Source organism: Dama dama, chromosome 10, assembly GCF_033118175.1.
Source record: "Dama dama isolate Ldn47 chromosome 10, ASM3311817v1, whole genome shotgun sequence".
Taxonomy (NCBI): Eukaryota; Metazoa; Chordata; class Mammalia; order Artiodactyla; family Cervidae; genus Dama; species Dama dama.
The window spans coordinates 5,613,902-5,628,846 of record NC_083690.1 but is presented as its reverse complement, the minus strand read 5'-3'; the positions used below and the strand labels follow the sequence as shown (position 1 = coordinate 5,628,846).

The 14,945-nt window shown below is 47.4% G+C and overlaps 1 protein-coding gene across 5 annotated transcripts in view; it reads left to right on the top strand.

Annotated features, from left to right (window-relative positions):
• Window positions 1-163: 163 nt before the first annotated feature.
• GLYR1 (glyoxylate reductase 1 homolog) overlaps window positions 164-14,945 on the top strand; it is a 32,192-nt gene continuing 17,410 nt past the window's right edge. For 3 of the 5 annotated variants that reach the window (XM_061152780.1, XM_061152779.1, XM_061152778.1), the window contains exons 1-5: window positions 164-283; window positions 1,361-1,397; window positions 2,333-2,412; window positions 10,598-10,736; window positions 11,279-11,521. In XM_061152780.1, the coding sequence (XP_061008763.1) occupies window positions 246-283; window positions 1,361-1,397; window positions 2,333-2,412; window positions 10,598-10,736; window positions 11,279-11,521 (537 nt within the window). In that variant the 5' untranslated portion in view covers window positions 164-245. The remainder of the gene's footprint in view (window positions 284-1,360; window positions 1,398-2,332; window positions 2,413-10,597; window positions 10,737-11,278; window positions 11,522-14,945) is intronic. The other 2 variants (XM_061152783.1, XM_061152781.1) reach the window with 1 other exon arrangement.

Below are 14,945 nucleotides of genomic sequence, written 5' to 3'. Positions count from 1 at the left end.
ACGAGCCGGAGGGAGGGGGAAGGAGCCGGGAGTCTAGGAGATCCGGCGCGCGGAGACCGCGGCGCCCGGGTCACGTGCCGCTCGGCCGGCCAATAAGCCCCTACGGGCGCAGTGACGTCAGAGCAGCGGCGTGGCCGGGGGGGACGGCCGGCCCCCATCACGTGGGCTGCCTCACTCCAATGGGCGGTGCCGGAGCGACCTGATGTTCCCGACCGCCCGTGCGTCGGCGGTGGTTGGGTGGTAAGATGGCGGCTGTGAGTCTGCGGCTCGGCGATTTGGTGTGGTGAGTCCGGGCGGCCGGGGCCAAGAGCGGTGCGCCGAGGAGCTGCCTCCCCGGGCGTGGGGTGTGTGGCCCGCCCCGAGGCGGCCTTTCTACGCGCTCCAGGTCGTGGAGAAAGGGCGAGACGAGGTGCCGGCGCTGGGAGTGAAGCCGGGCGGAAGGGGCAGCCTGGCCCCGGGGGACTGAGGCCGAGGGTGGCCGCGGTGGGCCCAGCTCCGAGCACCGACGCCGCTCGGGGAGAGCAGCGCTCCGGACCCGGACGCGTGGCGGCCCGCTGTGAGGAGAGTGCCTGGCGCCGCGCGGCTTCCACGGACGCCCGGTTCCTCGCCCCGGGGTCTGGGCTGGGGGGCTCCCAAGAAGAGCAGGAGAGCCGGGGAGCCCACGGGGCCATCTCGTCTGGGCAAAGCCCTTCGACACCCGCGTTGCGCGACGAAACCCACCTGTGCGGGCGGCTCGGCCCGGGGGTGTCGAAAGCGGACTGCCGGCGCTGCGCTTTGAAGAAATGGAGGGGACACTTCTCCATTACAGGCGAAAGCTTGGCAGTGACCGGTACCCTCTCGTTGTCGGCTTCTGTGTCCCGGACAACCGCCCGGACCGAGACGGGACTGTCGCCGCCTCCCTCGAGCTGCGCAGCTCGTCTCTTCGACCCGGAGGAAGGGCTTCCCTTAGCGTTTTGTCAAAGCCAGGCTGGTGAATTAAACCAGACTTTGTGAAGGGGAAGTCTTGTGTTTACAGAGCGAGCTGCCCTCTACTCTCGTCACGTCACGGGCAGGCTCTAGACAAACGGCTCTCGGTGGTTTTGTTTTGTCTTTTCTGTATTCCTCGTCGCCAGAAGGATGCACCTATCTGGCGCACCGAAGTCTTCGAATTTTTTTATTTTTTTGCATTGCGTTTCTGAGGAATTTGGGCATCTTGGGCCCAGCTGTGGAAGCCACGTTTAAGAATTCCTTGTTGCCAGCTTTTAGTGTGGCAGTGGAGGGTGAAGGTGGATATTTAGGAAAATAAATTGCATGTTGAGTGTGTTGAAGGAGCTGGAGTTGCTTTTCCAGGGCAAATGCTGACTCTCTGTGTTTTCTCTAGGGGGAAACTCGGCCGGTATCCTCCTTGGCCGGGAAAGGTGAGTGTCTTGCTACTGAAGGAAGAACGTCTGAAGTTGGCTTTGAGAAGGGGGAGCATGTAAGATGGAATTCCCCACAGACTCTAGCATTGAGTTAAACTGGGCTTATTCAAATAACACACGGGTTTTTTGTTTTTCTTTTTTTTGTCTTTAGTATCAGTTTATTTAGAAAAGGCAGTATACATAAACCAGATCTTTTAATCTGCAGTGAATTATTATTTCTTGACTCAGAAGTGGTTTTTGATAAAGTTTTTTAATTCTGAAAATCCATTATGACTTGAATTTAGCTTTACATAAATCGAACAAAAGGAGAAGAAGATGAACTTTTTGGGAAGAAAAAAATCTAAATGTAGGTTAGTGAAAAGTCAAAGTATTTTTGTCCCAACTAAGTTTAAATCTTCCATTTTACCATATGTGCAGCTCCAGTGCGTCTTTGCAGAAGTTGGCATTCCACATTTTGCATGAGGCGATCCTTCATAGCTTTCCAAATGTTCTGTTTTTATATTCTTGCTCAGAGCCCAGGAAATGTCTTTAGACTGTGTCTTTGCAATATGGCATTTGCAGTGCCTTATTTATTCATTACTGTTGTTGTCACCTGTCTCAACTCTTGTACAAAAGAATTTTCAGGAGTGTCCTGTATGTTTCTTCAGTGACGACAGGGCCACATTGCAGGAGTAATACTTTTAAAACAGGGCCATTTTAGTTAAAGGTATATTGTATCTACCGAACACTATAGATAATAATAGATGTTGGGAACTCCTGGAATATTTGCACATTTCCACGTATCTCAGTAGGAAAGCACCAGGTTTGAACATAAACTAGGCCCTGTGTTTGGTTTTGTTTTTTTAAGACATATTTCTTTTATTTCATGTTTTTTCTTACCAACTTATCACTGTGGAAAAAAACCTTTTTTGTTTTCCTCTTTCATCCTCTAGATTGTTAACCCGCCCAAGGACTTAAAGAAACCACGTGGGAAGAAATGCTTCTTTGTAAAGTTTTTTGGAACAGAAGATCAGTGAGTAGTGCTCACTAAGAGTTTCACTTTCCCTATGTTTGGGAGTTGCCCTGGGTTGAAGCTGCTTTGTGAATATTCTAATTTGGTCTCCTAATTCAGTCTTATCATGGTCTATAAAAATGGCATATCCTTCTGGTTTCTGCCTAAATAAAAGGTGTTATTTTTCTCTCCCAGACATCAGTTGAGAAATAGGGCGATGCCTTCTAGATATGATCACCTCATTGAGATAGGTTCTCCCATCTCTTTACTCAACCCCTCTCCCCTCCAGGCAGATCCTTTGTTTTTGTTTGGTTCTCTTTTAATGGCTGTTTATGATTGTGGTTCGAGCAGGAGTTATACAGTGAAAGCTAAAATTTCTTTTGTCTTATAAAAGTAGTTGTTTAGCCTTGTTCTTGTAAAACTAGATGATTTTATCTAGCATTGTAACAGTAAAGCTTTTTAACCAGATCTGTTCTAGAGTTGAAATCAGGATTGTTAATTTGAGATTCTTTGATAGGCTGTATAATAAATCGCAGCAAAGGGAGGAACGTGTACTCATGTTTCCAGTGACTTGTTTAGCTTTCTCATCACTCCATCAAGTTGATTGCCTGGTTCTAGCTAGATGGTTTAATTTCTTTAAGTAATTGTGTTTGTATATGTGATTCTTACAGGAAAATGTAGCTTTGGGTTTGAAAAATGTATGCTTATAGAAAGTGATGTATAACATTCCATAGGGAAATCTCTTATAAATGGTATTCTTTACTAGCAGAATTTTGCATCAGAGTGCTCATCCTGGTTTAGAGTTTGCATAGCATGTCTGCATTCACCATACACACATGTACCGACATACCCAGCCCCAGTGCTTGTCTCAAACCAACCTAGCAGCCTTTTGGTGGCAATATTTCAAGGGACTCACTGGCCCAGAGCTGTGAGAGTCAGAGACAGTCTGGAAGAGGGGATGTTCTGCTAATGCTGTGCGCGTCACAAGAAAGATCATCTGGATGCATAAAACAAGGACTGAATGCGCAGCCAGACACCAAAGAGAACTTCTAGGAAAGCAAACGCTATGGTCCCTGTCTTCTGGGAACTGAGGTGACAAGACATAGACACTTCAGATGGGACCAAGTGTATGAGGAGCAGAATTATTACAGGATTCGAGAACAAGGAGAAATCAAGAACAGCAAGGAGAAATTTGAACGGGGTCAAAGGAGTCTACTTGAAGAGACAGGATTTGGATCAAACTCTGGAGGATGGGTAGAATTTGGAGAGGAATAGTAGGGGCATTCCGGACAGGATGCCGTAAACCACTGGGAGATAAGTTGAACGTGTGGACAAAGAAAGCCTTCCTCCCAGAGGTAAAGAACCTGTGCTTGAGGAGAGCAGGGCAATATTGTTGGCCTACCTTGGTTAGCTGAATGAAGAAGTCACCAGTCTAGAACACAAATGGGAACTCATAGAAAGTGGAGAGTTAAACAGCTTTCAGGGGACCTGAAAGCCATTGTGTTTTTATGATAATTTTTAACATGCTGGGAGTCTAGAGGAATAAACTGTCCCTGTGTATAAGAAATACTACAAATAGGACACAGAAAATTGGAGCGGAGTGTATCTCAGCACTCAAGATCTCAGCCAGGCAGACCATTGAAGCCAGTGAAAAGGATGTGCTTTCTGGACACAAAAATAGCGTGTTAGTGATGGTGGTGATGTTACGAAGTTTCTTGAGGAGATTCTTAAGCAAACAGATACACAGCAGTGGCTAGATACAGTATCTTTAGCCTTCTAAACTTCCTTGATACTGTTCTTCATGAAAAGCCATTAAGTTATGAGGGGGCTAACATGTTAACTTTTTGTAACTAAGCAGTTGTCTTAGTGAAAGGAAACAAAGGGAAAGGAGCTGCAGCACTTCTCTAACCAGAGAAGAGTTCTTAGTAGTTAGCATTGAGGCAGAGTTTAGAATCTTTGTATCTTCTGAAGGGGAAATCTCCAGATTGTTTCTTAGTAGCAGATTACTTTGGGTACGGAGCTCTGGATTGTTACTGGCCTGATGTATATTCAGATACCAATTTCACCTGCTCTGTGATTTGGGCCGTTTGACTTTTTTAAGCCTCTGGGTCCTTGTCCACATGTGGGGACAACACTCTACCCGGCAGTTATGAGAAAGCAGCATCATTTACTCATTGTATTGGTTGGCATACAGCAGGTTTTCAACAAGCATTGGGTTAAGGTTAGATCTGTTACCAAAAAAAAAAAAAAATAGTTGATGAGAAGCAGGTGGCTTTAAGTAAAGAAAATAGGAGAGAGAAAGAAACGGACCCTGCCCATGGTAGGGTAGGGTGTGGAGGATCTGTGTTTGAGAAGAGAGTGGTCTGAGAGCTGGAGATTCCCAAGAATGTCAGCCAGGTTTGCTCTTTTGACCTTAAAGGCTTTGAACACAAAATGATACATTGTGCCACCTTTTTTTGTTTGGCTGATGTTTTATTTTTGTTATTCTTTGTTTCTTATTTTTAAAATTGTTTCACCTTTATGGAAAAACTACATTGTTCCTAGCCAGGGGTGCTATGTGCTGTCCAGTCGGTCCTCCTGATGGAATCTGATGGAATTAACATCGGGAAAGGGGACTAGGTCAGGTGAGAGAGAGAACTCTTTAATGTGAAAAAGCAAAAACTGAGGAAAGAACATGAGCAGAATTGATGAAATAATTGACCTTAAGGAGATAAACACTGACTTGATCATAAATCCTCAGGTGTTTGACAAAGGGCACCGTGAGTAGAATAAACATTGTGTGACCGTGTTTAGGAGGGTTGCGTTTAGGACTGTGTGTAAGGAGGGCTGTGTGAGATATAGTTCAGACAGGAAATGCAAGTGGATTTTAGGAATGAGAACTGCTTTGTGACGGACAGAGCTGTGAGTGGCTATGGCAGAAGCCGGACTCTACCTCCCCTTAATGCCTGCTCCTGGCACATCCTAGAGGCTCTGTCGGTCACAGGGTCCTGATCTCAGTGGACATGTTCCTATCTTTTAGAAACCTGATTTTTTTTCTATTCTTCCCTTCCAAAACATCTAGAAAATTTTGTTGCTCTCCCACTGAAAGAGAGTACCAAGAAGAGAGGATCCGGGAGTGATGTCACCAGGATGGCGACAGAGTTCGTCCCTGACTTTGCTCCCCCTCACAAAAAGGAAGAGAGGATTAGACCTTTGCAGCCAGCCTCCCCTGTGACGGGAAGGACTTAACAAGATGGCCCGGTTGAGCTCTCTGAGCCTGGGTGGCTACATGGGAACTGCCCACAGTCCTTTTCTATTTAATGAAAATATAGAAGGGAGGATACAGCCACCAAGGGACCATAGCCCAAGACTAAATCTCTGGTGCGCGAGGGCCCACCTTGAACAGGCGGTTGCCATCAGGAGGAACTGAGCTCGGGGTTCTAAAGTTTCTTCAGTGGCCGGGGATGGCGGAATGGAGGGAGTTCATTCAGTTTGCAGGTGTGCGAAGCCCACGGAAGACAAACCAGTTCAAAGAATACTGTGGGCAAACGATGTGTAAATCCGTAACAGCTACTTCAGAGTTTGTATAGCAGTCTTCACATCTGATCCTTACAATAGCCCTTTCAGAAAACAAGGCAGTTGTTCCGGTTCTTATTTTTCAACAGATACAGAAACTGAGAGGCAGGAAACTTGAGGACTTAAGTGATAATATGTCCAAGGTCCCAGCCTGAGGTTCTTTTTACATCAAGCCAGATATAAGGTGGGACAGGCTGGTTGTGAGGTGTCTAAGTAAGTGCTGAAATATCAGTAACTTCTAGAAAAATCTGCCTCGTAATTAGAGGCACGGCAGGTTAGACCCACCTGAGCATCCCCCACTTTCCCTGCCTCCAACACCATGTAATGGTTGGAGGCTTAAGACAGGCCGGGAGTGAGAGCCACTGCTCAGTGTTTGAACTGAGCCAGCAGTGTCCTTCTGCCAGAGCTGGACAGCCGCGATCCTCGAGAGTGCTGGCAGCGGCTCCTGCCCTTCAGGTGAGACACCCTCCGCAGCTGCAGCAGGGCGCCCCGGGGGCAAGGGTCAGGCCCCTCGTAGAGACCAGTGAGGAAAGCAGTGGCTGGCCATGGCGGTGCAGCTTGAGAGCCTTATCCAGCACTGGGGATTGTTGTCAAGTTTCGGAAACAAAAATTTTCTGTATGTTATAGGCAAGTCTTTGTTGACATTTGTATGATAGTCAGTGCTTGTAATTAACTGAAATTGTTGAACTGTTAACTGTTTTGTGACCTTTTTGGTCTTTTGATTTGCATTTGGGGGGTGTGTCTTGATTTCTGAATAGTTTAGACTTGGACCTGTAACACCTCAGTAATCCTCAGTCTCTGTGACTGGTTTAAGCTGGGGGGCGGGGGGTCTGAGAGTTATTTACTAAGTACTTCTCACCAAATCCAGGTGGAGGGCAGACATACCTCTCTGACCATGTCCTTGTTCTCACCTGCAGCCTATGCCTATATGCCCTCTCCCCACCCAGGTCACTGTTTCCGAGAGTCTGAGACACATGTGTGGGTGTGTGAGATCTTTCATAGACTGGCTTCTTCACTAGGATATCTATATAGTCTAGTTTTAATTAAGAGGAAGGCAGGTCAGAATTATGAAAGTGTTTGAAAATGTGAGATTTTTTTTAATGTTTGTTCATTTTTGGCTATGCTGGGTCTTTGTTGCTGTGCAGGCTTTTCTATGGTTGAGGTGCGAGGGCTTCTCACTGTGGTAGCTTTTCTTGTTGCCAAGACTTCAGTAGTTGTGACACACGGGCTTAGCTGTTCCACAGCATGTGGCCAGGGATTGAACCCGTGTCTCCTGCATTGGCAGGAGGATTCTTTACCACTGAGACACCAGAAAAGCCTGAAAATGTGGTATTTTTACATTCATTTTGAGTGTATAATCAGAGGGTAGCTTAGGGGAAGGGTTCTGTTCTCAAACGAGAAGTATTTGTAGGAGGTGTATCAGGTTACTGGGGTAAGTTTGCTCTTGGCTGTGTCACAGGTGCAGTTAACCGGCAGCCAGGCAGTAGCTGCCCACCTGAACAGACCTACACAAGGAAGTCATGGGGGAGAGCCCCCTTCTCAGTAGAGATAGCTCATGTGCTACAGCACGGGCCCTTGTTATTGATTTGTTGAGGGATTTTTTTTTAATTTCATTTATGCAGATTTTTAATATTTATTTATTTATTTGGCTGTGCCAGATCTTTGTTGTGGGATCTTAGTTCCCCGACCAGGGATCAAACCCCGGCCCCCGCATTGAGAGTGCACAGTGTTAGCCTCCGGACAGCCAGGGAAGTCCCTGATTGTTGTTTTTTTAAGACTAATAGATATTTAGGGTTTCCGCCCAAATCAAGCTTTAAACCGTTGAGACAGTTCCATTCCTCCTCTTCCCCTCAAGTCTCTGGCCCACAGGCATCTAGTTATACTAGTTTCTTACGACGAGTGCCTCAAGAGATACTGGGTGCATAATCAGGAAGTTGCATGTTCCTTTTTCCTCGTCTTTATGTCTTTATGCAAGTGCTAGCATACTACACACACAGCTCTGTATCTTGCCGTTTTCCACTTAGCCAAGTATCTTAAAGGACTTTCCATTTCATTCTTTATAGTGACCTCACTGATTGCCAGTTAGCTTGTTTTCGGGCGTTTACTTCTACAAACAATGTGTAATTAACTTCCTTGAATACAGAAGCAAAGCCAGTTCATTAGACACAACTTGACTAAGCGTGATTTTTTTTTTTAAACTTCTCAGCCTGCAGCAAATTGATTGGAAAAAGTGCAGTTCCATCTAGGCATTGGGAGCACATTGAGGGAAATCAAAAGTTACAGCTTAAATCAAGCAAAGAAACAGAACACTCACTTTAAAAACATATAAACAACAGCAACCACCACAGAAAGCCTGCAGAGTCATCTGTCGTTTTAGCCCAGAGGCCAGCAGTCCAGCCTCCCTGACATGCCTGGAAGGCTTCATTTACTGAGTAATTATTGAGCACCAGTTGCATGCCAGTTCATGCCTGGCTGGCCTCAGTAGGACCTTGCTGAAGCTCCAGCTGAAAAGCACACTCTTTTTTAAGGAGACAGAGTTTTACAATATAGTTTTTGGAGAAAAAATTATTGAAATGGCCAAAGTAAATTTCCGTTCATTGTGCTTTCAGGAGATAATCCTTCTGGGGCTCTGCTGGGCTCATGTTTTATTTACTATTTTTCTGATGTGACAGGATGTTTCTCCAGCAGAAGGTGATTTCTTAGGTAGATTAACATTTCTCTTGAAGTCATACTTAAACTGTCACTTCTTTTAGCAAACTTATTTTCACTTTTCAAAGATGGTCATAAGAGAGGAAAATTTCATTTTAGTATCTCAAATGCCAGTCTTTATTTAGGATGAATCAATTTTGACTATTGCTGTTCTCTTGGCAGAACTCAGTAATCCACTTAAAATGCTTCAATGGAAGATAGGCCTGGGTTTATTGGTGCTTTCTCCACAAATATCCTCACCTTTCCACTTGCTCTGACTCCTCGGTTAGTGTGAGGAGATGGGGGAAGAGGGATTTAGGAATCAGGATTCTTACAGTCCTTTCTCAGGGACGCTTGATTAAAATCACCCCATCCGTCTTACACTAGGAATGCATGCAGGTCTCAGCATCTGACCTGAAGCTGGGAGAAGGAGGAGGTTTCTTTGAGGATTGTAGGTCTCTAAGTTTCATTACTGATACTGAGTAATTTTTCACCTCAGAGCTCCCAGTTAATCTGAAAGTTTAACTTACTTTTCATCTGATTGTGCTGGTGGTTTGGCCTTTTAACATTGTAAACACACTTGCTGAATAATATGGGGTCAATTTAATTCCATTTTTCCTCCTTATAGATTGGACCCATGGGGTCTGTTGTGTCCAATTTCAGACTTCAGGATGAGTTGGTCACTTGGAAGTTACCTGCTTACCTCATCTTTTTGGAAATCTGCAGTGAGACCAGCGTCCGAGTCCCCATTCACTGTTTTGTTCTCGCTCGTCTTGTTTACCCACAGATAATATGCCTAGTCCTAGTTTGCAGACTGATGGTTCCAGATGTTGTGTTTTTACAGACACATTATTACAGCCATTCGCACAACACGGAGCACAGGTGGCTGTTGCTGGGTTAGTAGCACTATTTTTATGTGCAGAGGTTAGCACTTCGACTATTATTAGTGAGTATTCTCTAGCTTTCTCTAAAGGAAAGAAGCCTAAGTTAATGTAATAGCCCCATTTCTATATCCTTGACCTGACCCACTTTTCTGAAGGTTATGCTGTGAAACCTCTGAGTTTTACAGGGTAAAATATGTAAATAGACTCTTAACCTTGCCAAGCCTATAATTCTCTCCATTGTACCGTGTTTTGGAAACTGACCGTCATTTAAGGAAACCACAAAAGCCACTGGGGGCAGATTCGTGCAGGTTAGGGTGGCAGGCCAGTTGTTCCAGTGTTGATGGCTCTTTTCATTCTCACATGTTACGCATTGGTGGTGGGAATCAAAAATCAGAATACGTTTCTCTCCCTTTAATCACAGGCAGAGCCTTGTTTCTGAAGCCTCCTTTTGTGACTGCTGCCCTTGTTCCGAACCGTGTGTCACCTGTTTTGTGTGGTTCAGTAGCCTTGGGTACAATCATTCATGAAGAAATACAAGCTCCGAGACTGCAGACGTCTGCAGGAGCAGCAGGTTTTTGAAGCTGTTGCCTTACTTTAGCTCTCGGAGCATCCCTGAGTCTTGGGATTGACAGGTCATCGGTCTGACTGAGGTTTTTGACTGGCAGTGATGCTGCTATGGTTGATAGTGCCAAAAGTCCTGATTTCCTGGGCTCCAGATGGAGCCATTTGTGTTGTGAGAGTGGGAGCGCATCTCCAGGTTTCCTTTGTCCTGAGCTAGTGGCAGGGTGTGTGTGTTTCAGCATGGAAGGCTGGTGAATGAGAGTGGAAATAACCCACAACGGTGACTTTATTTGGAGGATGCTGATTTTGGTGGTGGTGGTTTGACTTGTTTCCGGAAAACATACTTTTAGGCTCAAGAGTCTAGGGGGTGGTCAGTAGTATGTTTTGAAAACATGGCAGGCCTGTCTCAAAGACCAGTTAAACCAAATGGATACTTGCCCTCTGCTGGGGTGAGGTCTTTGATACTTTCTGGCATAAGCAGTGTGGATCATGTCCTTGCTCTGTATGTTTTCTGCCAGTGCCTGGATCAAAGTGGAACAGCTCAAGCCGTATCATGCACATAAGGAGGAAATGATCAAGATCAACAAGGGGAAGCGATTCCAGCAGGCTGTGGACGCGGTGGAGGAGTTCCTCAGGAGAGCCAAAGGGAAGGACCAGGTGAGAGGCCCCGTGGTTCTCACTCTGTGCCGACTCCAGACTGGTTCTTTTCTGCATAGTAACTAACAGATTAAGTATCGCCCGAACCTGAAGCTATTCTCGTGAAATGCCAGTGGGGAGAGAGCTACTTTAGGTCTAAGGCGTCAGCATTTTGCTGATCAGATTGAAACTCCATGCATCTGGTTGGCCTTTTTGGAATAGATTGTTGCCCTCAGGAAAGTCGTTTAGACCCAGCAGACGTCACTCAGCTTTTGAGTACAGCACAGGCCTTCTCCCTTTAGTGGAGGTTAGGAGCATGCCTCTGGGATCTGTCCACTGCCTGAATGTAAATCCAGTTTGGGGACTGTGGCAAATGACTTGAATTTTATTTTACTCTACTTCCCCAAATGTAAGCAGGGGTGACAGCAGCGCCTACTTCATAGGACTGTCAGGTGGATAACGCATGTACAGAAGTGCTCACCACCGGGCGTGGCCCGCGTAAATAGGGGTCGCAACGGTAGCAGCCATTGTGGTGGTTATCACTATTATTATTAAACTTACAGACATCATCCCACAGTTCTGCTGATGACAAGAATCGGCGTAATTCCAGTGAGGAGAGAAGTAGGCCAATCTCAGGTGATGAGAAGCGCAAGCTTAGCCTGTCTGAAGGGAAGGTGAAGAAGAACATGGGAGAAGGAAAGAAGAGGGTGCCTTCAGGCTCCTCAGAGCGAGGCTCCAAGTCCCCTCTGAAGAGAGCCCAGGAGCAGAGTCCCCGGAAGCGGGGTCGGCCCCCCAAGGACGAGAAGGTTGGTTCTGTCTCTGTAGCTTCTGGGACTGGTGACTGTCCTTCTACAGGGCAGAGTCGAGCTCTCCTGTGTGCTTCAGCTGCCTGAACGGACGTAGGGTCCCCTGCTCTGTGCTGCCCTAAAGAATTCTGCAGACAGGGAAGGGGCACGGCCTGGACGCACAGGCGTGACAGGAACACAGAACTCGAGCGTTCAACCAGACACATGGTCAGGGGAGTAGAAGGGTCCACTGAGCCAGCGTGCAAGGGCTGAGCAGGAAAGAAGGGAAGGGCTTCCATGGACGAAGGGCACAGCCGCCCACGTGGGTGTGTTGTTGGCTGGCGTAGTCTTAGTCCTGGTACAGGACAGATGGGTAAAGGCAGCTTGTCACTAGGTCGTGGAGAGCCTCCAGGTCTGCTTAAGCAGTGTTGTGCCACCATGGAGTCAGTAGGGTGGCGTGAAGGTGTCAGAGCTGGACGTGGAGGTGGCAGTGTGTGCCAGGCTGTGTGTTACAGGTCACGGCTGGCAGTGAAGGAAGGCTCAAAGCCGATGAGAAGGGTAACATCAGGTGTGTGTTCATAATGGGATTTCCTTGGGGAGGGGGAGGGGAGCGTTAGCAAATACTGAAAGGAACTGTGTGAGAAGCACTTCAGAGGAGGAGTTGGTAAGATTTGGTAACTGGTTGCATCTAGGGGATGATGAGAAAAGGGGAAGGGAGATGATTTCAAGTCTGTGCCTGGAGAAACGTGCCTTTCTTCTGAGCAGAGGAGCTGGCTTTTGGGGCGAGAGGACCAGTTCCATGTGTGATGACATTGAGTGATGTCTAGACTACCAGGGAGGCTTCCAGGAACATAGGATGGAAATGTTGGTGTGGGGGAGCAAATATCTAGAGAGGACATTAGATCCTGGAGCCCTGATTGTGGTTATCTTGAGGGAAAGCCAGGAGAGAGGAGAGGGGAGGGAAGAAGTTGGCTTTGAAGAGAGAACGCCCACAGCTCCAGGCTGAAAGAAGTGGGTGGAGCTGGCGAAGGGAAGTAAGGCAGAAGTAACATACCTCTCACCTTTCCAGAAAGATCTATGTGGGTCTTGGAAGCCAGAGGAGGAAGATTTTAGGTGAAGCAGGTAGTCTGTCAACACACAGGGGAAGATTGGTAGAGCAGGATCAGAGGCTGGAAGCCAGATGGCCGGCACAGACCTGGGATGATGGGGCCGTGATGAAATGCTGGAAATCAGATGGAGGCGCACAAATTGAGATACCAGCGAGACCAGGCAGGGATGGGAAGAGGGTGCTCAAGCAGGAAGCTGAGCTGAAGGTGTTAGGGTGGCAGCAGCTGCCATCTGGCGAGGCCATGCCCCATGCTCGGACTCCCAGCCAACTTTTGCCAGATCCTTTGGTTTTTCTCAAGAGAAGCTGGAAATGCAGATTTTTTTTTTTTTTTTTTTTGAAAATACAGATTTTAAGTGAAATGTTCCTATTTTATATATTAGAAGCTAATTCAAATTTTTACAACATTTCTAAGTCCAAAGGAACATCACTCTGGACTACATTCAGCCTGTCGGCTGCCGCAGTACAACCTCTGTTTTAGAGTGGGTCCTTCTGGCTGTTCAGTGACCTAAGACAGAATAGATGAGAGCAGCTGAGTGGTGGGGACAACCCGGGTGACCAGGAGCGCAGGGAACCTCCAGCCAGAGGGGAGGGAAGTTTAGAAACTGCCGGGTGTGGTGCATGAAGAACTTTCAGGAGATGTGATCTGGCTTGATCCGGTTGAGTTGATTTCGTGGGGACCCACAGAAATCTGGGCTGCTGGGTTTTATCTGTTCTCCAAATGCATGCTGTCCGGCATCTCACACCACGGATCTCACCACCTCCTGTGCTCACCCTGAAGAGAAACAGCTTCTTTGGGGGTAAAGGGAAGTATGAAGGAGAGGAAAGGAGGAGGCCCTGGGGTCTCCATGAGCTGCTACAGCTGTATGACCGTGGCCAGCTCCCTTCACCTCAGTTTCCTTGTTTGGTCATTGAAGATAACAGTGCATCTTAGGTTTATTTTAAGAATTAAATGAGTAACACAAGCCAAGCACTTAAGATAGTGTCTGCAGCACTATACATTTGACAAACATTGCACATTTATTATTGTTCAGCAGAAGCGTTTGTGTGGTGAGAGTGTGGTGGTTGTAGTGCACTCCTGGGGGCCACTGCCAGGCTTACGTGGAGGGACTCTTCTCACACAAGCATGTGTGTTGCTATAGTGATCGTCATTTGGCTGGCGAGCTCCTCATGAAGCAGAGTGCAGTAGTGTAGCTGGGCAGAGCCCCCAATGAGTGCTGTTCTGAGCCATAATCCTCTGTCCCGTGAGGGTTAGCGGAAAAGGCTGAGCTCGATGGCAGGGGTGTTGATTACGTGCAGGAAGGCGAAGGCTGGGTTTGTGTCCAGCCCCATGGGGGAGCCATGCTCAGGGGGTGCACACACACCCTCTCTCTGGGGCTCGAGTCCTGAGAGGAGAACTGGGACTGTGGGCACAGACCACGGGACAAAACAGAGCTGTCCTGTGGCCCTCCTAAAAATCCAGACTCATGCAGTCAATCAGGAGTGGAGGCCTTTGCTCAGTGCTGGATGGACCCACAGCTGTTTTCCTGCCTTACTCTTGTTCTGTTGTTATGGTCACTAGGCTAGGGACCATTTACATTTAAATTAGTTTACATAAAACCCAAATTAAAATCCAGTTGCTCAAGTCACACTGACCGCATGACAGGTGCTCCATAGTGACACAAGCTTCCTGGCTGTTGCCCTGGACCAGTGGGATACGGAGCACGGCCATCGTGACAGCAGCTTCTCTGGGGCAGCGCTGCTCTGGGCTACTTGGTTTCGCTTTGCGCATCTCCACACCGGTCTGGAGATCTAGGGATAAAGCTACAGCTCTTCTGCTCCTGCCCCTCTGCCGCAGGCTGCCTCGTGTCCCTGTCCCCATTTGCTGTCTCCCAGCCTGGGTGGCCCTACTGACACTTGCCCGCAGCTGTCTAGTGGAGAGCGTCACCTGCTGCGCTGAGCTCTTGACTCGCTGCCCCCACGACACCTTCCTTCTGTCTGGGGGGAGAGTGGACTCCTGGATCCTGACTGCCCCAGGATCTAGTTCTGACTTCATCACTTAGTGGCTCTAAAATGTTGGGCAGATCTCCTCACTGCACCACGTAGCTTCCTTAGGGTTTTTTTGAGATACAGTGGATTCCTTTTTAAGTCAGTACTGTTTTTCTAATGCTCATTATTTGCAATAAGGAGTTTTCCCTGTGACCTGCTGATCACACTACAGACCACAGTTGGTCTTTCAGATTACCTCCATCCTTGAGGAAATTTGGCCCAGGAACACATTTGTCATTTCTGGACCAGAGAAAAGAAAGCTTCCCTCTGTGTTGATAAGGACTCGCCCTGTTTCTCCCGATAAGACAGTCC